The 27,699-nt window shown below is 42.1% G+C and overlaps 1 protein-coding gene across 2 annotated transcripts in view; it reads left to right on the plus strand.

Moving 5' to 3' along the window:
• The first annotated feature begins 3,980 nt into the window (after nucleotides 1-3,980).
• Nucleotides 3,981-27,699, plus strand: part of LOC125452833 (pantothenate kinase 3-like) — a 36,223-nt gene continuing 12,504 nt past the window's right edge. Inside the window, exons 1-4 of one of the 2 annotated variants that reach the window (XM_048531745.2) lie at nucleotides 3,981-4,228; nucleotides 4,388-4,746; nucleotides 23,185-23,537; nucleotides 24,790-25,043. In XM_048531745.2, coding sequence (XP_048387702.1) covers nucleotides 4,446-4,746; nucleotides 23,185-23,537; nucleotides 24,790-25,043 — 908 coding nt within the window. In that variant the 5' untranslated portion in view covers nucleotides 3,981-4,228; nucleotides 4,388-4,445. Of the gene's footprint in view, nucleotides 4,229-4,253; nucleotides 4,747-23,184; nucleotides 23,538-24,789; nucleotides 25,044-27,699 lie in introns of those variants that run through there. The other variant, XM_059650280.1, reaches the window with a different exon arrangement.

Raw genomic sequence — 27,699 nt, forward strand, 5'->3', positions numbered from 1 at the left:
AGGAAGTTACAAGTGGTGATGTCTCCATGCATCTATTTAGGGGTCAAGGTCACGGGGTTGGAAGATGGCTGAGGCATTTCTTTAATTCTATTCTACTTATTGCTCCTGGATGGCACACGCTGTTGCCAAGATGGACAGTTAGTGTTGAATGGGGTAACATGTTCAACTGAAAAGTAAAAAAAGGAAATAAAAACTTTGCTAGATATCAGGACTGATCCTTTCGTACAGCGCACAGGCCTTCTGACTACTGCTGAGGGGACTGGTTCCTATGCTAGCTCTGAAGCCTGAAGCCTAGTACAGAGAGAGAGAGGAATTGAATAAAAACAGAAAGTATTGAAAAACTTCAGCAATTCTGACAATATCCATGCAGAGAGAAAAAGTTAAAGTTACGAATCCAAGATGACTCTTTTTCTAGTTTCAAGTAAGTTATTTGGACACAATATTAACTTTGTTTTCAATTTTCACAAATGCTGCCAGACCTACCAATTCTTTCCAGCCCATTGTGTTTTATTTCAGATCTTCTAGCATTTGCAGTGCTTTATCATTATTTTAGAGACAGAAGTGCACAAACACTTTTCTAGTATCTGGAAAGGAAGATTGGGGATCTTGCAGTTACTGCAACATAGTGTATCTCTCATGATCTAAAACATATTCAGCACTTGAAGGTGAAGGTAGATGAACACATGAGAAATGAACAAAACAATACTTAATTTTTGTCAACTGAAGGTATTAAGAGAAATGGCCCAAAGCCAGGTAGACAGAGTTCAACCACAGACCAGCCATGATCTCATTGAAAAGATTAACAGGCTCAAAGGGCTGAATGGCCTACTCCTGTTTCTATGTTCCTATGTACATGGGGGTCAGATGACTAAGGATGTGAAGAGGCTCCTGGAAAACATAAATACCAATATGGAACAGTACAACCTTTTTTAATTCATTTACAGGATGTGGGTGTCACTGGCTAAGCCAGTAGCTTTTGCACATTCATAAAGGATAGAGGATAGAAGATTGGGGATGAAGTCTTCTTTTTCAGATGGTGGCCAGTGACTAATGGAGTTCCACAGAGGACAATGAAGTGTCCTGTCTCTACAAACTGATGCCATCTTGAGGTACAAAAGAATAATAAGAAAATAGAAACCAAAAGAACTGCGGATGCTATAAATCAGAAACAAAAACAAAGTTGCTGGAAAAGCTGAGCAGGTCTAGCAGCATCTGTGAAGGAGAAAACAGAGTTAACGTTTTGGGTCCGAGTGACCCTTCCGCAGAACTGAAAAATAGAAAATAGAGTTAATCTTCATCTGCTGGGGTTCCAAATATGGCTCCAGGATGTCTGCAAGGTTCCCACTTTTGGCCTACTGCAGCAAGGAGTCCCAGCTCCAGGCACTGACACCACCGCAGTTGACCTGCTGCTGTTAGTGAAAGAGTCCACAGTCCAGGGCCACAAAACCAAGAATCCCATCTCTGCTTTTGCCGCTGCCAATGTCCCACCACCATTCCAGGAGTCCCTGCATCAGGCCTACAAACCAGAAGTCACTGCTGATACTGCTCCAGCCTCTTCGTGACATCAGGAAGATAAAGGAAAGAAAGAACTAAAAGGAGAGAAAAAAAGAATGTGACCAACCTGGAGCAGCCTACTCCTATTCCTTTTTTCTTATTGTCTTAAATCTGCAAAATGTGAACAGGATTCGACAGGGTAAATGCACGAAGGATGCTCCCAACAACCAAGGAGTACAGAAGCTGGGGTCACAGTGTAAGAAAAATGGGCTAAGCCATTTAGGATTGAGATGGGGAGAATATTTTGTTTTACCCAGAGAATGGTGTGTGTCTATGGATTTCTCTACTGCAGAAAGCAGTTGAGCCCTATACATTGAGTCTTTTCAAGGAGTTCGATATAATCCTGAACCGTTCACCCAGTTTCTGTCTCCACAGAGGTGGCCAGATTCAAAGCTAGAAAAACGCCCTTCAAATGATCAACTCAACTCTATTCCACTGAAATATCCACAAAGGAAAAGGGATGGAGGCTGCAAATGAATTTGGAGGCAAGGAGCGTGGGCAAAGAAGTGGCAGATTTAATATAAAGTTGGAAATATGAGGTTATGCACTTTGCTAGGAAGAAGAGGTGTAGCCTATTTTCTCGATAATCAAAGGCTTTGGAAATGTGAAACAGAAAAGGATTCTCATGCAAGTTTGATTGGCAGTTAGGAAGGCACATACAGTGTTAGCGTTCATTTCAAGATGACCAGAATACGAAAACAAGGTTATACTGCTGAGGCTGTGTAGGGCTCTGGTGAGACCATATTTGGAATATTGTGAACATTTCTGCACCTCATATTTAAGAAGAATGTGCTGACCTTGAAGGGGATGATCCCAGGGATGAAGGGCTTGGCATATGAGGAGCAGTTGAGAACTCTGGTTCTGTACTTGATGGAGCTTAGTAGGAGGGGACATCTGATTGAAACTTCGAGAATGCTGAGTGGCTTTGGTAAAGTGGATGTGGAGAAGATGTTTCCACTATTAGGAGAGAACAGGACTTGGGGCACAGCCTCAGGGTGAAGGATAAACCTTCAGAACTGCAGCAGGATGAATTTGTTGAATTCATTGCCACACATGGCTGTGGAGGCCAAGTCATTGAGTGTCTTTCAGGCAGAGATAGATTGAGGAGTCCTGAAGAAGGCTAATACCTGAAACGTTGACTCCTCCTTTCCTCAGATGCTGCCTGACCAGCTGTGTTCTTCCAGCATCCTGTGTGTCTATCATAGATAGGTTCTTGATCAGTAAGCAAATCAAGGTCCTTATTCTGCTCCTATAGCTGATGGACTGTTTGCAGTTAAGAGTCAACCACATTGCATGGGGTCTAGAGCCATCCATGAAGGACAACAGATTTCCTTCTCTAAGAGAACATTAATGAACCCAAGGATCTTTACAATAATTCACAGCAGTTACATGATCACTATTAGGTCAATTCTTTACTCCAGATTTTTCTTGAATTCAAATTTTGAATTGAACACTACCCCCTTCAAGATCCCCTCCAATCCACTTGCCATCTTGACTTGGAAATTTGTTGCCTTTACTGTTGCTGGGTCAAATTCCTGGAATTCCTTCTGTGGGTCAACCCACAGCAGGTGATTCTAGTGGTTCAAGATGGGCAACTAAGGAATGAAGACCTAGCGGTTCTCAAGAGCACCTAGGGATGGGAATAAATGCTGGCCAGCCAGTGACATCCACATCTCACAAATGAATAATTTTTTTAAACAGTCCTTGGATAAGCATATGGATGATGGTGGGATCGTGTAGGGGGAGGGGCTTAGATTAGTTGACAGGTCGGTGCAACATTGAGGGCCGAAGGGCCTGTTCTGTGCTGTAATATTCTATATTCTATGTTCTAAGTAAAAACACAATGGGCCGAATAACATCCTCTGCGCCCTAAAATTGTTGCAAAATACGGGAGAACAATTTCACATTATTTTTGATTTCAAACTTTAATTTCTTTTTGAATTATTTTTCATGTCAAACGTTTCTCGACTCCACACGGGTAAACCATGCCTCGCAATAATGGCTGCAGAATCCAAAGAAAGGAAAGGAGTGGGATCTTCCTGTGCCATGCAGTCCTTGCCCGGACACCCCGCCCCCAGCACCTCGCCCCTGTCACTCATCCGGAGGTTTCCATCAGGCCCCACCTCTTGCAGTCCATGACGTCATGCACAGACCGTTAGAAAAACGTCACCAAAAGCCGATTAAACAGCTCTCATCGCACGTACCACAAAAAACGTAGCGAAAGAACATAAAACCTCCAACAGCACATCTCTTCAATAACAGTGAACCTGTTCAACTATGACAAATAAAAGGTTACCAACATTTATAAGGTACCTCCTCCTCCTGCCCATCAACCTGCAAAGGTACCGCCCTTTCCGTACTCTGATTGGGTGGAAAGGGGCAGGAGTCGCATCAATGATTGGTCCGCCGGCCACGTCCATCATGCGGCACGGCCAACATCCGGTCTGCGGGTGACAATCCGAAAGATGCGAAACGGAATAGGCTGAGGTTTGAACGAAGCAAAGCGACTCCTGACGCGGCGGGATGCCCGCAATTCATGTTTCGCTGTTGCGGGAGACAAACAAACGATCAAAGCAAGATCGGAAACATCTCAAGGGCGGTCCCACCCCCTTCACCGGATTGGACAGAAGGGAAAGACCGGAGGTCGCTGATTGGGCGACGCGGCTGCTAGTCAGTGGGTGTTTCCGGTTTGTTGTTGTTGGCGGAGGGGGGGCGGTTGAAAGATGAGCAGAAGACAGTTCATCAGCTGCGGCTGAATGGCCTCTTCTGCTTCTTATTGTTAAAGATATCGTCTGACTCCTCTCTTTCTCTTTCTCTTTCTCTTAACCATCAGGACATATTTGACCTGTGAGTGACAGATTTAAAAAAATTTTTTTTTTATAAAGTCGGTGATGGAGCCGGTGCAGAGCGGCCGGACGATGCTGAACGGGGCGGTAGTGAACGTTTACCATGGCGGCTGCGCCCTGCAAGAAGAATCGGACGGTAAGCAGCAGCAGCACCGGGGGAAAAAGGCTGCCGGCCGCCCGAAGAAGCAGCAGTGTCACCAGCACCGACATCCATCGGAGAACGAGGCGGAAAGGCAACGGGCCGGATGCTCGGATGGTCGCCGGACGCCGGTCAGTAAAGATCCGGCCCCGAGCACGAGCCGGCGGCCCCAGCAGCGCCGGGAGACGGCCAAGAAAAACAGGCCTCGTAAGTCGGCCATACACTCTTTTTGTGTCACTGCAGTCAAGATCTGTTTGTTCTCAGGGGCAAATATGACAGTAAGCCGTAGCAATGCATTTGTGTGTTTTTTTGAAAATCATTTTACCGTTGCTCTCGGTTTTGTTGGTGCCGTAACCGAGGTTGCCCATTGTGTAAATGTTCTCGTCGTTATCCTGGAAAGTCACTGTTTGAAAATCTTGGTGTCGGAATATAATACATCCCCTCCCAAAAAAAACTAACAAGACTAATTTAATCTTAAATAAACGAACGATAATTCTTAATTATTCAAATTCTGTTAGTGACTTTTTTTTTAAATTCAAGCCACGCAGCTGGCAAAAATAAATTTTCCTAATCGCTGAGTAGCTCGAATAAATGTATTAACCTTGTTCGCAGTTTAGGTTTTGCTTTTTTTTGTTACTCGATCGGATTAGTCACCCTGTAATTCTGAGGACTGTTAGTTGTCTGTCATATACTGATTGGTGTGTGAATTGGGAGAATTGCACCGTTGGGAGACAGTGTAACAGTGGTTATTCTGTATAAATTCATGTTCAGCCCAAATGGCTCCTTCGAGACCGTGATTGGAATGTTTTATGGAAATTTAAGGCATCTTGACTGTACAATTCTTCACCATTAGTTTGGCAATTGTGGGCTAGAATTCTCTTAAAATTATTTACATGTATTTACTCTGAAAGGAAGATTCAGGGACAGTTCTCAGATCAATGGAGCATAATGTTGTGGTCAGTGGAAACTGAAAAAAATGCAGATGCCATAAATCGGACAAGAAAATAAATTGCAAAAGCTCAGCAGGTCTGGCAGCGTCTGTGGAGAGAAAACAGTTTGCATTTTGGGTTGAGTATTATCAAGAACTTTTAATAGAATCTACAATAGCCTTCCTGAATTTCCCGCACCACAGATAACCATTGTGGATTTACAGTGGGTGAATTGTAGCTGATGAGCCTGATTGAATTTTATAAGTGAACGATAGACTAGTAGTCATAGGAATGTGTGGAAACTATTTAGTGAGCTTGGAAGAGACTTTGAAGGACCTTTGCCAGAAATTAAGTTTGAAGTGAAGGTAAATTCTTGACCTAGTAATGAATGGCAGGAGCCATTTCCATGTGAGAACGTTTTGGTGATGGTGATCATAATTTTAGTAAGATTTGAAGGTTATAGAAAATGACAAAGATGGACCAGAAATAAATAGAATTGGAGGTAAAGGCAGATTTTAAGTTATGATCTGGCCAAAGTGGACTGGAAGCAGCTACCTGTATGGAAATCTACATTTGAGCAGTAGGAATCTTTCAAAAAAGTAGTAGTGAAATTGCAGGGCTAACATTTTCCTGTAAAGATTAAGAGTGGGACCAAAATTGTATGAAAGTGTGGGTATCAAGGAGTTTATTGGATTCAACAAGGGTGCAGAGGGAGCTGACGATAGTTCTAGAGGGTTCAGAACACCACAAGCCCTAGAGACATAGAAAAAAAACGCAGGCAGTTATTTGAAAAGAAGAAGAAAGCTAAGAGGACAATAATACAGAACTGAGGTGTGGAGCTGGATGAACACCGCAGGCCAGGCAGCATCAGAGGAGCAGGAACGCTGATGTTTCGGGTCTGGGCAGTTAATCAGAAATAGTCTATTCTTATTTCTGAAGAAGGGTCCAGACCCGAAACATCATCTTTCCTGCTCCTCTGCTGCCTGGCCTGCTGTGTTCATCCAGCTCCACACCTTGTCATTTTCAGGTAATGATGGAGCTGTATTCAATGTTATTTAGGCCACAACTGGAGTACTGTGTGTTCTAGTTGCCATACTATAAGGAGGATGTGATTATGCGAGAGAGATACAACAAGATAGTCTCTGGGCTGGAGTGTTTCAGTCTTGAAGAGAGACCTTTTTTTTTGTCCTGAGGAAAACAGACTGAGGAGATAACAAATAATCTTGGCGTGTGCATAAGAAGAAGAAACTGAGCCTCATTTATACAGGGATCAATAAAGATGGAGGTTTAAAGTAAAGGGTTTAGAGGAGTTATTTTGTTTCGCCCAACAGGTGATGGATATCTGAAACTTGCTGCCTGAAATGTTGCAGGAGGCAGGAATCCCCAAGACATTTAAGAAGTATTTATATAAACATTTGACGCATAGCCTTGTATGGTGTGGTGTTTCAAGACATGCAAAAACTAGTTAGTTAGGCACTTACACGGATCCAATAGGCAATAAAAACCAAAAGAACTGCGGCCGCTGGAACAAAAACAAAGTTGCTGGAAAAGCTCAGCAGTTCTGGCAGCATCTGTGGAGGAGAAAACAGAGTTAAAGTTTTGGGTCTGAGTGAAGCTTCCTCAGAACTGTTCTGAGAATTGGTCACTGGACCCAAAACGTTAACTCTTTTTTCTTTCACAGATGCTGCCAGAACTGCTGAGCTTTTCCAGCAACTTTGTTTTTGTTCCAATAGGCAAAATGGACTCTAAACTGTGAAACTCATGATTTTAGAATGGCGATAATAATGCTACTGTAGCTTGTCACATTTATCTGATGAAGTGTTGTCCTGCAGAAATATGTTTTGGGGCCACACTAATCTCTTCATTCATGCCTTAGATAATAGGATAGAAGCTAGTTCCACATTTGCTGCTGACATAAGAATAGGATCATTGTAAGCAGTAGCTGGAAGCATAAAATTATAAAGAGATGCTGATAGGTTGTACACATAAGCAAATCAGAGACCATTCACTTTGGATCTAAAATGGATTGAATAAGATACTTTCATTCTAAGTGGTGAAAATCTCAGAAAAAAAGGAATATTCAAAGACATGCAAACGCTGGGACACTTACATCTGGATTAGCATACGTGGGGCATGTGTCATATTTCAGCTATCACTATGGTTACACCATATCTTGAGTAATTTGAGCATTTCGTTGTACAAAACTTAACACCAAAGCACCTAAGAGGAAGGATATATTCCTCCCCAAGGAGGTGCAGTACATATTTGTCAGTCTGATATCTAGAACTAAAGGGTTAAAATATTGTAGAGGCGGGTGGTGGGGAGAAGATTAATATAACATACCATTTCATTCTTGGTGCTTGTACAATTTAAGTGCTTTGATCGATGCTTTTAAAATTTTGAATTTTTCAATTTCAAAAATATATTTTATCCATAAATACCTTTTTTATGTGTATATGCACAGTGTCCCAAATGCACTTTTGTTTTGTACAGTAGCATATCAAGGAAACAAACAAACACTGGAACTATTTCGGCAAATTGGCATGTCACATTAGGGGACATGGTCAAAATTAGAGCCAAAGCTTTCAGGAGTGCTACTCAGAAACACTTCTGCATGCGAGGAACGTAATTTGGCAGTTTGGCATTGATGTCTACAAACATTGATTTTAGATGAATCGTGTATGTTAAATCTAACGGTGATCCTGTTTTCAAACGTTTTCCGGTGTATAGAGCAAATGTAGCATATAAAGTTAAACTGCGTGTTAGGTGTGGCCCCATGGGATTGGTAGACATCCACTTTCTGCCTGTGTTTCTGGATAGCCTGTTCAGATGCAGCTCTGGAGCAGATGGGAACCCCGGCCTTATGGCTCAGAGGCAGAGACACTACGACTGCACTAGAATTGTATCAGAGACAATAGGAACTGCAGGTGCTGGAGAATCTGAGATGAAAAAGTGTCGAACTGGATGAACACAGCAGTCCAATTGCTTGGCCTGTGTTCATCCAGCTCTGCACTTTGATCTTCTCGTGCAGTTGTGATAACACTTTGTATGTTTTCAGTATGAGCTAGAGAGAGGGCTGTTACACATGATAGAACTTGAACTAAATCATAATTTTTATAGCCTCTCAGTCTCCTATGACCTCTCAGCTGCATTGACTGTGAGGATCAGAGGCTCAATTGTTTGAAGACTGTTGTTTTGTTCATGTTTTCCGAGCTGAATGTGGAATATTTCCAGAGCATAGCTGTAAGGCTTGAATGGTGCCTGTCTTACTTATGACCTTCAGACACATACTTGGTGTAACATGCTCAAGATTTTGAGATGTTGTTTCATTAATGCACAATTAGTACATTGCCAGCTGTTTTGAAACGTTCACAAAGTTTTAGGGAATTGTCACCTATTTACTTGTATTGAGGTTTGAGATTTCAAATTTAAATTTGATCTGTCAGTGCAGAATTATGCATGATGAAACTGTGTCTGAGCAATTATGCACATACTGCCAACTCCAAATAGAATTGAAGTTTTGATGTGCCATGCAGGAAGCTGCTGGCTTTAGAATTGCTTTTGAAAATGATCGCCTTTTTCTGTGTCGAAGGAAGTGATTGCTGGTTAGGGCTAGAGGAAAGATGAGCTTAAACTTTGAAGGCCAGGCTTCATTTGCTTGATTGGAAGGAGTGTAATATCTAACTTTCTGCTATCATGTCTATTTTTAAATACATGGTAGAGTTGGGGAGAATGTGAGCCAAAACAAATTTCAGAATTGTTTTGGTATAAAGGGTAGAAAGAGGCAATTAGGTGCTTAAATGAACTCTTTCTGTGCTTCTCCTGGGGAATTGCAGAAATTCTCTTCTAGAAATTACTTTTGTATAAAATTTGGTGTGTATTTTTTTAACTTCTATGAAGAGAAATTGATCTACAAAAGTTTCACAAATTTGCACAAGCTCCAATGATAGAAAATATTTTCGATGTAGTTAATTGAGCTTCATGCATCCATTGTTGGAGGGTGGGCAAATAATTGGATAAAAGCCATTTGTTTTAGGGGAAAGATACAATAAATCAAACACAATTTATTTTGCAAATTATGTACTCTTGAAGTGTTTGAAAACATGATCAATTCCATTTTTATTCAAAGAATGAAAATTTTCAGCCCTGACTAATTGGCAATTGTGAGGGTATAAATGTGAGATAATTCCCAAAGCTGAGTTAGCATTCTTCAGTCCCTACAGCATGAATGTGCATGCAGTGGGGAGTTTCTTTTGAATTTGACTCAAATATCTGAAATGATCCATACACTGATGTGAAAACCACAATTGCATAAATAGGAACAAAAACAGAAGTTGCAGGAAAAGCTGAGCAGGTCTGGGAGCTAGGAAAATGTGGGTTTTTGTCCAGAAGATAGGGTTGGGGGATGGATTATGGAGTAAACAATACGTGGGGCTAGACCCAAGTTGGGGGAGAGAGACCTACCATCAGTTCTGAGCAAGGGTCACTATACCTGAGCCGTTCACTCTTATTTCTCTACATAGATCTTCCACTACATAGATCTTCCAGACCTGCTGAGCTTTTCCAGCAACTTCTGTTTGTGCTTCTGATTTACAGCATCTGCAGTTCTTTTTGTTTTATTTTGTGTAAATAGCTTTGGGTTTGGCATCCTTTTTATATAATTGTGCATTTAAATTAATATTAAACTTAACAACATTTATTTCCCCTTTTTAGTGTATTTTGCTACATTGGTACTATATCATGTTAGCTGTTCTTAAGACTGAGTTCTGTAAAAGGTCACATTGAGTTCACTGTTAACTCTGCATCTCTCTCCATAGCTGTCAGCCTTTGTTGAGTTTTTCCAGCACTTTGTGTTCATATTTCAGATCTCCAAAGTCCATAGTACATTGCTTTTATTCTTAAGTCCACCCTAACTTGCTGGAGTGGGAGCAGATTCCAGAAGAATAGTTGTAATCAGCAATGCGGAGGTGTTTTTCGCTGAACCGTTAAGCTAGGGACCCGGGTTCGAATCCCACCATGGCAGATGGTGGATTTGGAATTCAACAGATATCTAGAATTAAGAATCTAATGATGACCATGAATCCGTTGTCAATTGTTGGAAAAGCCCATCTGGTTCACTAATTTCTCTTAGGGAAAGAAACTGCCATCCTTACCTGGTCTGGCCAACATGTGACTTTAGCCCACAGCAATGTGGATGACTCTGAATTGCCTTCCGGGCTATTAGGGATAGGCAATAAATACTGCCTAGCCAGCGACACCCTCATCCCATGAATGAATAAAGGAAAAAAAATCACTCATTTATGAGTATGAATGTATATCTAGAAAATTCCATGCCACTAGCCATTGATTCTGTGGGTCCTTGCATAGCTGATGGGTCTGGTCCTAGAAGCTGTAAGAGCAGACTTCACTTTCAAAAAATAGATTGCACATTCTTTCACTAGGGGTATATATAAAACATTTCAAGAAGGATTAAATGAGTTTCAGGAAGTCCAAGAGGTGAGGTAAGACTGGCTTTTGTTGTAAAAAGAGGAGAATTACAAATACGTGAATCTGAAGCAAAAGTATAACACTTGCCCTTCAAGCTTACTTTGTCATTCGACATGATCATGGCTGATCTGCCTTATTTCTGAATTTCACATTTCAATCTACACCTTGGAGTTTTGTTAGGCAAGGGAATCTATCTACCTCCACCTTTACAATATTCAATGACCTTGCTTCCACCGTCTTCTGAGGCAGAGTTGTAAAGTCTCACAACCTTAAAAAGGTTCTCCTTAACTCTGCCCTAAAAGAGTGACCGCCTTAATTTTAAAATTGTATCCCTGAACTTTGGACTCTTTCATAAGAGGAAACGTCTTTTCACTATCCGTATTATCAAGACTGGTTAGGTCTATACACTCAGATAGCGAGAACTGCCGATGCTGGAGTCAGAGATAACGCTGTATGGAGATGGAAGAACACAGCAGGCCAGGCAGCATCAGAGGAGCAGGAATGTTGATGTTTTGTGTCAGGACTCTTCAGCATTCCTGCTCCTCTGATGCTGCCTGGTCTGCTGTGTTCTTCCAGCTCCATACCATGTTATGTAGGTCTGGACACCCTTTTGTTTTTTTTTCAGTTTTCTTTTTCTGTGGTCAGGTGGGTGGAATTTCCTTCAACTGGTCCCACTCTTACCCACCTGCTTGTAGCCAGACAATCTTCTGAAATAACTTCTGTTCTGACTTGCTCAATAAATCTGAAATATCCCAAATCAATTTTTGATTTTCTGCTGTGTAATTTCTGGGAACACCCAGCTTTACCTCCAAATTTTGCAGAACTGCTGCTGCTCCATTTTGTTATCATGCTTGGCTGACAGAGACTTGAATGAACCATTGCTTTTTACAATTAAATGCAAGTCCCTTTTATGGTCCAGAAGGCTCCAAAGGTGTGTTGTAACATGTCTGAATCCCTTGATTTGTAAAAAAAAATGCTTGGGTGCTCCAGTAGGCAATTTTTTGTCATTAACAATTTGGTTGTCTTTTTCCTTCCTTTTTTTTCTGCCCTTGCTCTCACGCTTGCTTGCTTGTTTGCTCTTTTGCCTCTTGTCTCACGCTCTCTGTTCATTTCACTCATTCCCTCCTCTACTTTGTTCTCTCACCTCGCCCTCCATGTCCGCAGAAATCAATGATAAAGCCAGAATTAAATTCCTTCAGACGTTTCTTGCCCAGAAAAGAATGTCATTGCCTATACAATGAGGTTTTATTTTGCTAGTAACCATTAAGTCACCTCATCTAATGACTTCTGAGTGTAAGAGCACTATCTTCACTGATTCCCTTTTATTTAGCCTATAATCTGTCTAAAGTACTTCAAGAAATCAGTCAAACATGATTTCACGTCCAACCAGGTAGAGTTTACCCTGTTTTATGATTCTGTAAGTATCCTGCCATAACCACCTTAACAGATTCCAGTATTTTCCTTGTGACACAGGGCTAACTAACTGCCTTATAGATCATGGTCTCTGACTTATTCTGCTTATTAAATAAAAATAACTTTTCTTGATTTTCAGTCTGATGGGACTTCTACATAATGGGAATTTTGGAAATTACAGACCAGTCAGTCTTACGTCTGTGGTCAGCAAGGTTTCGGAAAGAATTCTGAGGGATAGGATTTATGACTAGGAGGAAAAGCATAGCGTGATTAAAGGGAGCCAGCATGGCTCTGAGAGGGGCAGGTCATGCCTTACAAATCTTATTGAATTCTTTGAGGAGGTCGCGAGACAGGTTGACGAGGGTTGAGCAGTGGATGTGGTGTACATGGACTTCAGCAAGGCATTTGATAAGGTTCCCCACGGCAGGCTCATTCATAAAGTCAGGAGCTATGGGATACAGGGTGATTTTGGCTGTCTGGATTCAGAATTGGTTGGCTGACAGGAGGCAGAGAGTGGTTGTAGATGGTAAGTATTTTGCCTAGAGGTCAGTGCTGAGTGTCCCACAGGGCTCTTTTCTTGGGCCTCTGCTCTTTGTAGTTTTTATAAAAGACTTGGATGAGGAGGTTGAGGGGTGGTTTAGTATGTTTGCTGATGACACAAAGGTTGGAGGTGCCGTTGATAGTATCGAGGGCTATTGCAGGCTTCAGCGAGATCTTGACAGAATGCAGAGCTGGGCTGAGAAATGGCAGATGGAGTTCGACCTGGATAAATGTGAAGTGATGCATTTTGGAAGGTCGAACTTAAATGCTGAATATAGGATTAAAAGCAGGATTCTCGGCAGTGTGGAGGAACAGCGGGATCTTGGTGTTCATAGCTCCCTCAAAGTTGCCACCCAGGTAGATAAGGCTGTTAAGAAAGCATATGGTGTTTTGGCTTTCATTAACAGGGGGATCGAGTTTAAGAGCCGCGAGGTTATGCTGCAGCTCTACAAAACCCTGGTGAGACCACACTTGGAATATTGTGTCCAGTTCTGGTTGCCTTATTATAGGAAAGATGTGGAGGCTTTGGAGAGGGTGCAAAGGAGGTTTACCAGGATGCTGCCTGGACTGGAGGGCTTGTCTTACGAGGAGAGGTTGACTGAGCTCAGACTTTTCTCTCAGGAGAGAAGGAGGAAGAGAGGTGACCTGTTCGAGGTGTACAAGGTAATGAGAGGCATGGATAGAGTCGATAGCCAGAGACTTTTCCCCAGGGCAGGATTGACTGCCACGAGGGGTCATAGTTTTAAGGTGTTAGGAGGAAGGTAATAGAGGAGATGTCAGAGGGAGGTTCTTCACCCAGAGAGTTGTGAGCGCCTGAAATAGTTTACCAGTGGTAGTCATGGAAGCGGAGTCACTAGTGACATTTAAGCAACTGCTGGACAGGCACATGTACAGCAGTGAATTGAGGGGAATGTAGGTTAGGTTATTTTTTTTTGGATTAGGATTATTCCACGGCACAACATCGTGGGCCGAAGGGCCTGTACTATGCTGTCCTTTTCTATGTTCTATGTTCTAAAATTTAAAATCAGCGTAGCTACTGTCTTAACAGCTGCTGTGTTTAACACCCAAGGATGAAGTTTGTCAGCCCCAGGGAACTTGTCAGATTTTAGTTCCAATTACTTTTCTCAACATTCTTTCCTTGGCGATTGTAATGGTTTTAAACTCCTCCCTTTTTTTTGTGGATTTCTTGGATGTTACCTATATCCTGTTCAGTGAATACAGAAACTCTGTTCATTTGCTGTTGCCCTGTTTCCCACTATTAATTCCCCAGACTGTTGCTGAGCAGACCATACTAATATGTGGACAAGGAACAAGAATGGGATACTTTGAGCCTGCCCTCCCATTCAATAAGATCATGACTGATCTGATTTTAACCTCAAATCTACATCGCTGCATATCATCAAACAATTTGAAACCCCTTGGTAATTAAAAGGCTATCTGCCTATGGCTTAGAAATACATAAAGCTTTTGCATCCACTGAATTTTAAAGAAGGGATTTTCAAAGACTTTCACCCCTCACATAAGGAAAAATTCTTTCGAGATCCACTCCGTCAAGTTCCCCAGAATCTTGTGTTTTAATTAGGAGAGTCAGAGGTGACTTAAACTCCCAGGGAATACAGGCCTAGCCTGGTCCAGCCTTGCCTCAGAAGAAGATTGGCTCATTGCAGGGATTAATCTAGTAAACCTTCTCTTTTCTGTTTCCAATGCATTCCCATAACATCCTTTTGAAAGTGCAGTGACTACTTAAATGTTGTATGCAATACTCTTGTAACAGTCTCAACAATGCCCTATATAACAGGCATAACCTGCCGACTCTTGCATTTAGTTTGTTGTGCAATTTAACATAACATCCTGTTAGCTTTCCACATTACTTGCTGTGTCTAACCTTATGCAATTCATGCACTAGCACACCCAGATCCCTTTGCAGCCTCCCAGTATTTATATAACATGTTTCTTTATTTTTCTTTCTGCAAAATTGGACAATTTCGTTGTATTTCATTTGTCAGATCTGTGCCCATTCAATCAACCAATCGATACCCCTTTGTAGGCTTCTTAAGTCCTCTGTCCAACTCACTTTGCTACTCATCATTGTTTCATCAGCAAATTTAGTGAGCATACTTTTGATCTTTCCATCCAGTTGTTTATATAAACTGTCTGTGTTGAACACAGAGTACTGACCCATGTGGCATTTCATTCTTGGCAACCTGCCAGCCTGAAAAAGACTCATTTATTCATACTCCCTGCTTTCTGTAAGCCAACAAAACTTCCATCCATGCCAATATGTTACCTGCTACTGCATGATCTCTTATTTTCTGCACTAACATTTGGTAAAGTGCAGCATCAAAAGTTTTTTTTGAAATAGAAGTACAATTCATCCACTGGTTCCTGTTTTATCTACAGTACAAGTGATTCCTTTAAAGAACTCCAATGCCTTGGTTCAACATTATTTCATGTTGACAAAACCATGTTGGAATTGCCTTGTTACCTTGAACTTACCTAAGTACCTTGTTATAAGATCATTAATAAAACCTTCTAATACTTTCTCTCTGACAGATGTTAAGTTAACTGGCATATAGCTTCCTACATTCCTGTGTAAGCTATTTTCTAATCTAAAGGAGCCTTCCCTGAAAGTAATGAGGTTTGAAAAATTTAAATCAATGCTTCAGCTATCCCACTATCTAGAATGTAGAACATTACAGCACAGTGCAGGCCCTTCGGCCCTCGATGTTGTGCCGACCTGTCATACCGATCTGAAGCCCATCTAACCTACACTATTCCATGTATGTCCATGTGCTTATCCAATGATGACTTAAATGTACCTAAAGTTAGTGAACCTACTACCGTTGCAGGCAAAGCGTTCCATACCCTTACTACTCTGAGTAAAGAAACTACCTCTGACATCTGTCCTATATTTGTCATCCCTCAATTTAAAGCTATGCCCCCTCGTGCTCGCCATCACCATCCTAGGAAAAAGGCTCTCCCTATCCACCCTATCTAACCCTCTGATTATTTTATATGTTTCAATTAAGTCACCTCTCAACATTCTTCTCTCTAACGAAAACAGCCTCAAGTCCCTCAGTCTTTCCTCGTAAGATCTTCCCTCCATACCAGGCAACATCTGAGTAAATCTCCTCTGCACCCTTTCCAAAGCTTCCACATCCTCCTTATAATGCGGTGACCCGAACTGTACGCAATACTCCCAAGTGCGGCCGCACCAGAGTTTTGTACAGCTGCAGCATAACCTCTTGGTTCCGGAACTCGATCCCTCTATTAATAAAAGCTAAAACACTGTATGCCTTCTTAACAACCCTGTCAACCTGGGTGGCAACTTTCAAGGATCTGTGTACATGGACAGCGAGATCTCTCTGCTCGGCTACACTACTAAGAATCTTACCATTAGCCCAGTACTTTGCCTTCCGGTTACTCCTACCAGAGTGCATCACCTCACACTTGTCTGCATTAAACTCTATTTGCCACCTCAGCCCAGCTCTGCAGCTTATCTATGTCTCTCTGCAACCTACAGCATCCTTCGTCACTATCCACAACTCCACCGACCTTAGTGTCGTCTACAAATTTACTAACCCATCCTTCTACGCCCTCATCCAGGTCATTTATGAAAATGACAAACAGCAGTGGACCCAACACTGACCTTTGCGGTACACTACTAGTAACCGGTCTCCAGGATGAACATTTCTCATCAACTACCACCCTCTGTCTTCTTTCAGCAAGCCAATTTCTGATCCAAACTGCTATATCTCCCACAATTCCATTCCTCCGCATTTTGTACAATAGCCTACTGTGGGGAATCTTATCGAACGCCTTGCTGAAATCCATATACACCACATCAACCGGTTTACTCTCATCTACCTGTTTGGTCACCTTCTCAAAGAACTCAATAAGGTTTGTGAGGCACGACCTTCCCTTCACAAAACCGTGCTGACTATCCCTAATCAATTTATTCTTTTCTAGATGATTATAAATCCTATCCCTTATAACCTTTTCCAACACTTAACCAACAACTGAGGTAAGGCTCACTGGTCTGTAATTACCAGGGTCGTCTCTACTCCCCTTCTTGAAGAGGGGAACCCCATTTGCTATCCTCCAGTCGTCTGGCACTATTCCTGTAGAAAACGACGAATTAAAGATCAGTGCCAAAGGCTCGGCAATCTCCTCCCTGGCTTCCCAGAGGATCCTAGGATAAATCCCATCCGGCCCAGGGGACTTATCTATCTTCAACCTCTGTCGGATTTCTAATACCTCTTCCGTGTGAACCTCAATCCCACCTAGTCTAGTAGCCTGTATCTCAGTATTCTCCTCGACAACATTGTCGTTTTCTAGAGTGAATACTGTTGAAAAATATTCATTTAGTGCTTCCCCTATCTCCTCTGACTCCACACATAACTTCCCACTACGATCCTTGATAGGGCCTAATCTTACTTTCGTCATTCTTTTATTCCTTAAGTACCTACAGAAAGCCTTCGGGTTTACCCTGATCCTATCTACCAACAACTTTTCATGTCTCCTCCTGGCTCTTCTGAGCTCTCTCTTGAGGTCTTTCCTGGCTACCTCGTAGCCCTCAAGCGCCCTAAACTGAGCCTTCACATCTCATCCTAACATAAGCTGCCTTCTACCTCTCGACCAGAGATTCCACCTCCTTCGTAAACCATGGCTCCCGTGCTCTACTTCTCAAGACCCTGGGACCTGTTAGGACCAAGGGACTTATAAACTTGGAGTTCCAACGGTTTGCTGAGTCTTTCTCTAATTTTCGTGAATTCTTCCCTCCCTTTCAAATCTGAATTCACAGCAGTTTCTGGGATGCTACTTGTATCTTTTCTAGTGAAAACTGATGCAGAATATCTGTTCATATGCTGTTTTGTTCTCCATTTCTGTTTTCCCAGGATCATTCTTTCCAGCTTTGAACCATGCATCTTGGTGAATTGTATGCCTTTTCCTTTCTGTTTGATGCTACCTTCAGTTATGGTTAGCGAGAAAGATCTATCTGTCCTCCTTTGAGAATCTTCCTCGCTCACTGGAATGCATATATTGCACTTTCTGAACTATCTCCTTTTATTGTCTTCCACTACATCTCACTTCACCCACTCTTCAGCATTGTGGTCAGTTGACTTTGGGCAGCTATGCTTCTGTGCCTTTATAGTTACCATTTTTAAAAATTTTTATCACTATTCTTGGATCCACTTCTATTTTCCTCCAACCTCAAACTGATGTTCAATCATAGTATGATCATACTAAGGGGTGCTTTTACCGTGAGGCAATTAATTCATCCCATTTCAGTGCGGGTCTAGTTTAACCCGCTCCCTGATTAACTCCTGAACATGCTGCTCTGAGAAACTGCAAAGGTAGCTTTTAGGATAAATTTAAAATCTGATTCATCCAACTTATTTTTTGACTAAAATTTCCATGATTATCATTTTAGCTTCCTGTTCATCCTAAATACCATATACCCTTGAAAATTCAAGTCCCAGACTTTGCCACCTTGCAACACTGGCTCTAATGGCTGTCAGATCATATGTATCAAATTCTCATTTGCACCCTTAATTCATCTGTTTTAGTATAAATGCTTAGTGATTTCAAAAATACAGCCTTTATTACTGTCTTTACTATTTTGCGACCTCTAGCCGTGTGTACGTTTTGTACATTCTCCCTTTCTGCCATGTTCTGATCACTATTTCCCTTATTGTTACTTTGCTATATTTAACTTCTCTTCAGTTTATGCAATGCACCAAACTAGATCCATCTCTCCCTTTGTTTAATTTAAGTTCTTCTCTGCCGCCTGAGTTATTTATTCAGAACATTGGTGAAGACCATCCCAATAGTATAGCTTAGTGCCCCTGGAATGGAAACTAATTTTTCCCTCTCCAATCTTTAAGTCACGCATTCATCTCTTTAAATTTACATAGCCAGTGGCAGTTTGCTTGTGGCTCAGGAAATAAAACAGAGGTTATGTGTTATTCTGCTTTTAATTTCATACTCTTACAGCAGCACCTATTTGAATTCTGTTGTTATTGTTTGTACCTCCAGGATGATGACAACTGAATCCATTCCACTGCAGGCTCCATTGTAGACCCAAGCAGATATTTCAAACAGTGACTCCCGCACATCCCAGATGTCCAAGTTCTTCAAGGACCGCAACTTTCCCCCCACAGTGGTCGAGAACGCCCTTGACCGCGTCTCCCGCAACACATCCCTCACACCCCGCCCCCGCCACAATCACCCAAAGAGGACCCCCCTCATTGTCACACACCACCCCACCAACCTCTGGATACAACACATCATCCTCCGACACTTGCGCCATCTACAATCCGACCCCACCACCCAAGACATTTTTCCATCCCCACCCTTGTCTGCTTTCCGGAGAGACCACTCTCTCCGTGACTCCCTTGTTCGCTCCACACTGCCCTCCAACCCCACCACACCCGGCACCTTCCCCTGCAACCGCAGGAAATGCTACACTTGCCCCCACACCACCTCCCTCACCCCTATCCCAGGCCCCAAGATGACTTTCCATATTAAGCAGAGGTTCACCTGCACATCTGCCGATGTGGTATACTGCATCCATTGTACCCGGTGTGGCTGCCTCTACATTGGGGAAACCAAGCGGAGGCTTGGGGACCGCTTTGCAGAACACCTCCGCTCGGTTCGTAATAAACAACTGCACCTCCCAGTCGCAAACCATTTCCACTCCCCTCCCATTCTTTAGATGACATGTCCATCATGGGCCTCCTGCAGTGCCACAATGATGCCACCCGAAGGTTGCAAGAACAGCAACTCATATTCTGCTTGGGAACCCTGCAGCCCAATGGTATCAATGTGGACTTCAGCTTCAAAATCTCTCCTTCCCCCCCCCACTGCATCCCAAAACCAACCCAGTTCGTCCCCTCCCCCCACTGCACCACACAACCAGCCCAGCTATTCTCCTCCACCCACTGCATCCCAAAACCAGCCCAACCTGTCTCTGTCTCCCTAACCTGTTCTTCCCTTCGCCCATCCCTTCCTCCCACCCCAAGCCACACCTCCATCTCCTACCTACTAACCTCATCCCACCTCCTTGACCTGTCCGTCTTCCCTGGACTGACCTATCCCCTCCCTACCTCCCCACCTATACTCTCCTCTCCACCTATCTTCTTTTCTCTCCATCTTCGGTCTGCCTCCCCTTCTCTCCCTATTTATTCCAGAACCCTCTCCCCATCCCCCTCTCTGATGAAGGGTCTAGGCCCGAAACGTCACCTTTTGTGCTCCTGAGATGCTGCTGGGCCTGCTGTGTTCATCCAGCCTCACATTTTATTATCTCAGGTATTTCAAACCATGGCACCAGGCCGGCAATTTGTAAATTCTCGCTTGTCTGCTAAGATCAATGTCCCATTTTTGATTGTTCGCAAGCCAGTTTGTTGTAGTCTGACACAAGTAATCAAAGCACACTTAGGCGACAATCAATGAAAAGCAATGCATGAAACGACTTCAATTAAGGAATCCCAAGTGTGACAAATTCTTTTCACTCACTACTGCAGTATAGCCCAATTTTTGCAATCATTAAGTCTCTTTTTAAGCAGTGATAGCTGGTTGTTGAGAATTTCCTGGAGAACTGCTGACTGATCTTCCGTTTTCCGTATATCTGAGCTCATTCTCTTATGTTTGTATCCTTCTTATCAAACCACGCTCTTGGTCAATTTGAAATGCTCCTGTGAAGTGCCTAGGGACTTTTTACTATTTGAGATATTTTTCTTCATTCCCAAATGACATATTGGCATTGCTGGCAAGAGTGGTATATATGGTCATTCCTATTGCACATGCAGAGGACAGTTGAGAGTCAACCACACTGCTGTCTTTAAGTGCATATTCGCCAGATCATGTAAGTACAGCAGATTTTATTAACATATTCATGAACAATTTTTTTTTCAAATAACAGTCAATAACGATTGCAAACTTTTAGTCGCAAATTTTTCTCATGTAAAGGACTGTCTGATGTGGTGGGATTTGAAACAATGTCCCCAGAACATTAGCCTGGGCTTTCAGATTACAATTTGAGTGACATCATTTTTAAGCCACTGCCTCCCTCTTTTATTCAAATGCATGTTATTCATGGGCATAACACCAATAAATCCTGGGTGCCCAGCCAACTATCTGTGTATACCTTCAACAAATTGTTTTAAATAAATTCACCTGTTTGTCCATGTCCTTTCAAACTGTCTTCACTTGTTACTGATCTATGAAATAGATTTGAGTTGGATTATAATATTTTGAGATATTGTCCTCACAAGGGATTTTGGATTTATAGAACATAGAACAGTACAGCACAGAACAGGCCCTTCAGCCCACAATGCCGACCATTGATCCTCATGTATGCACCCTCAAATTTCTGTGACCATATACATGTCCAGCAGTCTCTTAAATGACCCCAATGACCTTGCTTCCACAACTGCTGCTGGCAACGCATTCCATGCTCTCACAACTCTCTGCGTAAAGAACCTGCCTCTGACATCCCCTCTATACTTTCCACCAACCAGCTTAAAACTATGACCCCTCGTGCTAGCCATTTCTGCCCTGGGAAATAGTCTCTGGCTATCAACTCTATCTATGCCTCTCATTATCTTGTATACCTCGATTAGGTCCCCTCTCCTCCTCCTTTTCTCCAATGAAAAGAGACCGAGCTCAGTCAACCTCTCTTCATAAGATAAGCCCTCCAGTCCAGGCAGCATCCTGGTAAACCTCCTCTGAACCCTCTCCAAAGCATCCACATCTTTCCTATAATAGGGCGCCCAGAACTGGACGCAGTATTCCAAGTGCGGTCTAACCAAAGTTTTATAGAGCTGCAACAAGATCTCACGACTCAAACTCAATCCCCCTGTTAATGAAAGCCAAAACACCATATGCTTTCTTAACAACCCTGTCCACTTGGGTGGCCATTTTAAGGAATCTATGTATCTGCACACCAAGATCCCTCTGTTCCTCCACACTGCCAAGAATCCTATCCTTAATCCTGTACTCAGCTTTCAAATTCGACCTTCCAAAATGCATCACCTCACATTTATCCAGGTTGAACTCCATCTGCCACCTCTCAGCCCATCTCTGCATCCTGTCAATGTCCCGCTGCAGCCTACAACAGCCCTCTACACTGTCAACGACACCTCCGACCTTTGTGTCGTCTGCAAACTTGCTGACCCATCCTTCAATCCCCTCATCCAAGTCATTAATAAAAATTACAAACAGTAGAGGCCCAAGGACAGAGCCCTGTGGAACCCCACTCACCACTGACTTCCAGGCAGAATATTTTCCTTCTACTACCACTCGCTGTCTTCTGTTGGCCAGCCAATTCTGTATCCAAGCAGCTAAGTTCCCCTGTATCCCATTCCTCCTGACCTTCTGAATGAGCCTACCATGGTGAACCTTATCAAATGCCTTACTGAAGTCCATATACACCACATCCACAGCTCGACCCTCATCAACTTTTCTAGTCACATCCTCAAAAAACTCGATAAGGTTTGTAAGGCATGACCTACCCCTCACAAAGCCGTGTTGACTGTATTTGATCAAGCCATGCTCTTCCAGATGGTCATAAATCTTATCCCTCAGAATCCTTTCTAACACCTTGCAGACGACAGACGTTCGACTTACCGGTCTATAATTGCCAGGGATTTCCCTATTTCCTTTCTTGAAGAGAGGAATTACATTTGCCTCTCTCCAGTCCTCAGGTACGACTCCAGTGGAGAGCGAGGATGCAAAGATCTTCGCAAGTGGCGAAGCAGTTGCATTTCTCGCTTCCCAAAGCAGCCGAGAACAAATCTGATCCAGGCCTGGCGACTTGTCAATCTTAATGTTTGACAAAATTTTCAACACATCAGCTTCCTCTATCTCTATCCATTCCAGCATGCACACCTGCTGTTCAAAGGTTTCATTCACTACAAAGTTCGTTTCTTTCGTAAAGACAGAAGCAAAAAACTCATTTAGGGCTTCCCCTACCTCCTCAGGCTCCACACACAAGTTCCCTATGCTATCCCTGATCGGCCCTACTCTTTCTTTGACCATTCTCTTATTCCTCACGTAAGTGTAAAATGCCTTTGTGTTTTCCCGGATTCCTTCTGCCAAGCCTTTCTCGTGCCCCCTCCTGGCTCTCCTCAGACCATTTTTGAGCTCCTTCCTTGCCTGCATGTAATCCTCTCTAGCTGAACTTGACCTTAGCTTCCTCCACCTTATGTAAGCTACCTTCTTCCTTTTCACAAGAAGCTCCACCTTATTAACTTCTTTAATCTGCTATTTTTAGCTTTTCCCTGGTTTGGCATGGATATTGGTGGAACTTTGGTGAAACTGGTTTATTTTGAACCAAAGGACATTACTGCTGAGGAAGAACAAGAAGAAGTGGAGAATCTGAGAAGTATACGCAAATATTTGATGTCTAACGTGGCTTATGGATCCACAGGCATCCGTGATGTTCATCTTGAGCTCAAAGATTTGACTATTTGTGGACGCAAAGGCAATTTACACTTCATAAGGTTTCCCACTCAGAACATGCCGGCATTTATTCAGATGGGCAAAGCCAAACATTTTTCAAGCCTGCACACAACCCTGTGTGCTACTGGAGGTGGGGCGTACAAATTTGAACCAGATTTGCGCACGGTATGTATATTTTAATTTTGCTTTTCAAGTATCAACCATCAGCATTTATCTATTAAATTGTTCATGTGGCTTATTTCAGGATTGAAACGATCAGTTTAGAAATGAACTCTGTGTTGGTATAAACATGGTTTTCTGCTCTAGGATCCATTCTGATACTTGAACCAATTAAAAACGTGTGTTGTCGTCTAGATTTGAAAAGTGGTGCCTGAGTATTCACCAGGTTTTGTAATGATGGGGGTGTGACGAAAGCCGTGAATGTTTAAATTCCCAGTGTACTCCTATCAGCCTCCTCTGCTGACCGTCACACATCCATTGGTGGCTGCCACCACCTTCCTGTTGTTCATTTTACTCTTCTATTTTCTGTTATGGCTTCAGTGCAAGAAAGTGTAAGCTGGGTGTGTACAATATACTGTTGCTCCTGTTGTGCAGCAGAAGTTTAGAAGTTTTTATTAAAGTGCATTATTTGTTGCTTTGTTAACTTATGCCAATTTTAATGAAGAATAATGTCGTTCAAGGGAAAAAAAAATCTGTCATGTCAAGGTACAGGTAAAAAATTCTTCTCTCAGTAGTTCAGAAATTTTTTATGCAGCATATTTAATAGCAATTAGCAGCAATGAATTATCTTTCTGTTTTGTCTTCTATCAACAAGAACTAACCACAGGTCCAGCTGCTGACAGTTAATATATACTGGACTTAAATGAGAGTTTAGCATTTTAAAATTTGCCCCTGGAACTACGCTTAGTCTTCATTATACACAGATTGACCACCAATTGTTCCACATACTTGTGAGGCCTGCCCCTAACCCCAACCCTCCTGAGTATTGTTGGAGTTGCACTTGTCCAGACAAGTGGGAGGTATTGTATCACAATATGAACTTGTTCCCTGAAAATAAATGGGGACAAGAAAGAGGCAAGTTACTCATGGCAGGATTCCTAGCCTTTCACCTCTTGTTGTGCCATGTTTATATGGCTGATCTAGTTTAATTTCAGTGATAACCCCAGGATGTTGATATAGGCAATTTATTGATGGGTTTATTAGACTTTATTACTGGAAATTGTCTTATACTTCTGTGGTGCAGATAGCAAATACCATTTGTCATCCAAAAATGGAACTTATTAATTTGACTTTTTCAATCATTATTGATTCATTACTATATATTGGTGGAATTACCAGACTCTGGACTGGCACTTGCATTATTTTGAAATATGTTAATGTAAACTTTATACTTAAATGGTTTGTCTAATTTTTGTAGATTGTTAATCTGCAACTTCGAAAACTGGATGAACTTGATTGTCTTATCCATGGGACAATGTATATCGATTCGATAGGTTTCAATGGGTGTGCTGAGTGTTATTACTTCGAGCATCCAACAGATCCTGAAAGGTGTCAGAAGAAGACATGTGCTTTAGATAATCCGTATCCACTGCTGCTGGTGAATATTGGATCAGGTGTCAGTATTCTTGCTGTGTACTCCAAGGATAACTATAAACGGGTAACTGGCACCAGGTGAGTGACAGCCATTACTGTCTTCCTGAAATGCAGTTCACAAATTATGCAACGAAGTGTTGTTTTCAACTATATACACCTCTTTAGTTTCCTGGACAGTTTGGAGTTCCACACCTATTGGACATAAAAAATGGGTGCCTTTATTGTTTAAAAGCAAAGTGTTGCAGATGTTGGTGATCTGAAATAAAAATATAAGTTGCTGGTGAAACTCAGCAGTTCTGGTAGAATCTGTGGGAAGAAAGCAGAGTTAACATTTCAAGCCCAGTGACACACTTTGTTAAAAACAATACATTGGGAAACTTGAAATCAATATTAATGGGGTTTCTAACTCCACACCTACTGCCAGACCTGTAGAGTTTCTCCAGCACTTGCGCTTTTACACCTTAATTGTTTGGTTTTTATTTGCCATTCTATTGAATATAGTATATGTAATATAGCTGTAACTCAATTATTTTCACCAAATTGGTGTATAGCTTTTACCATCCCTTATTTTTAGCTTGTGGCTATTTTCTTGAATCAGTCTTCCTATGTTATATCCTCTTGGCCACTTTGTGTTTTTAAAAGCAGTAATATATCTTCCCATTGCCTTTTTTCCCTTTGGCTACCTGCTTGTTTAAAAATATATATCCAGTAAAATCATTTTGAGAAGGATTAGTTGATTGCACCCAGTTGTCCTTCAGAGCTTCCTGATGCTACTTTTCTTGAGGGGTTTCAAAATTTATGTTGGCCTTTGCTAAAACAAATAACCAATCAGTGGGGTACAAAGACCTATTTGCTCTTGAGCATAGAAAAACTTCTGCAACAATTTATATTGTTTGGACATTATATTGGGCTGCTTTGAAAACATTTGCATGCTGTGGTGCATCTCGATGAAAATCAGGAAGATAATCAGCTAGAGGAGTTTGTTGCATCTCCTTGCTGGAGTTCTGACTTGATAGTGGATGCTTTCTTGAATGGTAGGAAATTGCAGCAATTCAACAAAGTTGTAAGAACAGTGAATACCAGATAATGACTTACATTTTTAAAATACATTCATAGGGTGTGGACATCACTGTCCAGGCCAGCATTTATTTCGAGGATGCTGGTGAGCTGAGTTTTTGAATGGCTGTAGTCCATTTTCTGGCTCTAGATAGTGAGTGACTTGGAAGGGAACTTGCAGGTGGTAGTGTTCCCATGTATCTGCTTCCCTTATCCATTGAATTGGAAGGGGTTGAGTGTTGGGATGATTTTGCCTTAGAAGTCTTGTTCAGTTTCTACAGTGTACCTGGCTGCTTCTGAATGTCGGGGGTGGAGAGAGTGAATGCTTGTGGAAGTGGTGCCAATCAAGCTGGCTGCTTTGTCCTAGATGGTATTAAGTTTCTTGAGTGCTGTCGGAGCTCCACTTATCCCGTCAAGTGGAAATTATACCATTACACGCCTGACTTGTGCCTTGTTGGAGGTGGAGTGTCTTTGGGGATTATGCAACAAGTGTTGTTTTCAACTACATGCACCTCTTCACTTTCCAGGACAGCTTGGAGTTCCACACCTATTGGATGTAGAAAATGGGTGCCTTAATTGTTTAAAAGCAAAGTGTTGCAGATGTTGGTGATCTGAAATAAAAATATAAGTTGCTGGTGAAACTCAGCAGTTCTGGCAGAAAGCAAAGTGTTTTTAATGTTAAATGTGCTGATGGGAGTTAATTACTTTTGGATTCCATGACTTGTATGGCATGACCAGTTCAGTTTCTGGTGAATGGTAACCTGTAGACTTTTAATAGTGGTGGATTCAGTGTCGGTAATGCCATTGAACATCAAGGACAGATGTTTAGATTATCTCTTTGTCGGAGATGGTCATTGCCTGGCATTTGTGTGGAGCATATGTTACCAGAATTGTGCCAGGGTGGTGGAAATTCTTGTAAGGAAAGTAAAGTTGTGATCGATCTCCTTTTGAATAAAGGAGATTAGAGGTAAATTTTTATAATGCTGTAGCAGATTATAAATGGTTTGGATAAAATCTAAGTTTTGGCAAAGATCTGTAGCATGGATTGTGGGTATGGTTGTTAGCTTGTTCTCAATCAGACGTTTCGTCACCATTCGAGGTAACTTCATCAGGGGAGCCTCCAATGAAGCAGTGTTATTCTACTCTGCTTGGAATTTATATTGTTTGGTCCATTATGGTGAGTAGTGTCATTTCTGGTTCTGTATGGGTTTGTATCTGGGGTCCAATGTTATGTATTTGTTTTTTGCATTATGGGTGGAGAACCATGCTTGTAGGAATTCCTGTGTGTGTCTGTTTGGCTTGGGCTACTATGTTTACCTTGTCCCAGTTAAACTAATGGCCTTCATTGTTTGAGTGTATCACTATTAGGGAAAGTTTGTCATGCTGCTTTGCTGGTTGATGTTCGTGTATTCTGATGGCTAGTTTCCTTCCTGTCAGTCCGACGTAATGTTTGTGGCAGTTGTTGCATGATATTTAGTAAACCACATTGATTTTGCATTTTGTGGGAATGGGGTCTTTAATCCGAGTGTGTTTGTGGGCCACCATGATTCCTCGTGGTTTTAGGAATCTTGTCAGTTCCGATATGTTCTTGATGTATGGTAGAGTGGCCAATGTGTTAGGGCTTACTGTATCCTCCTGTTGTGAGTACTAGTATCTATAGTACTATATATACTATATC

The sequence above is a fragment of the Stegostoma tigrinum genome, chromosome 1 (genome assembly GCF_030684315.1).
Source record: "Stegostoma tigrinum isolate sSteTig4 chromosome 1, sSteTig4.hap1, whole genome shotgun sequence".
NCBI lineage: Eukaryota > Metazoa > Chordata > Chondrichthyes > Orectolobiformes > Stegostomatidae > Stegostoma > Stegostoma tigrinum.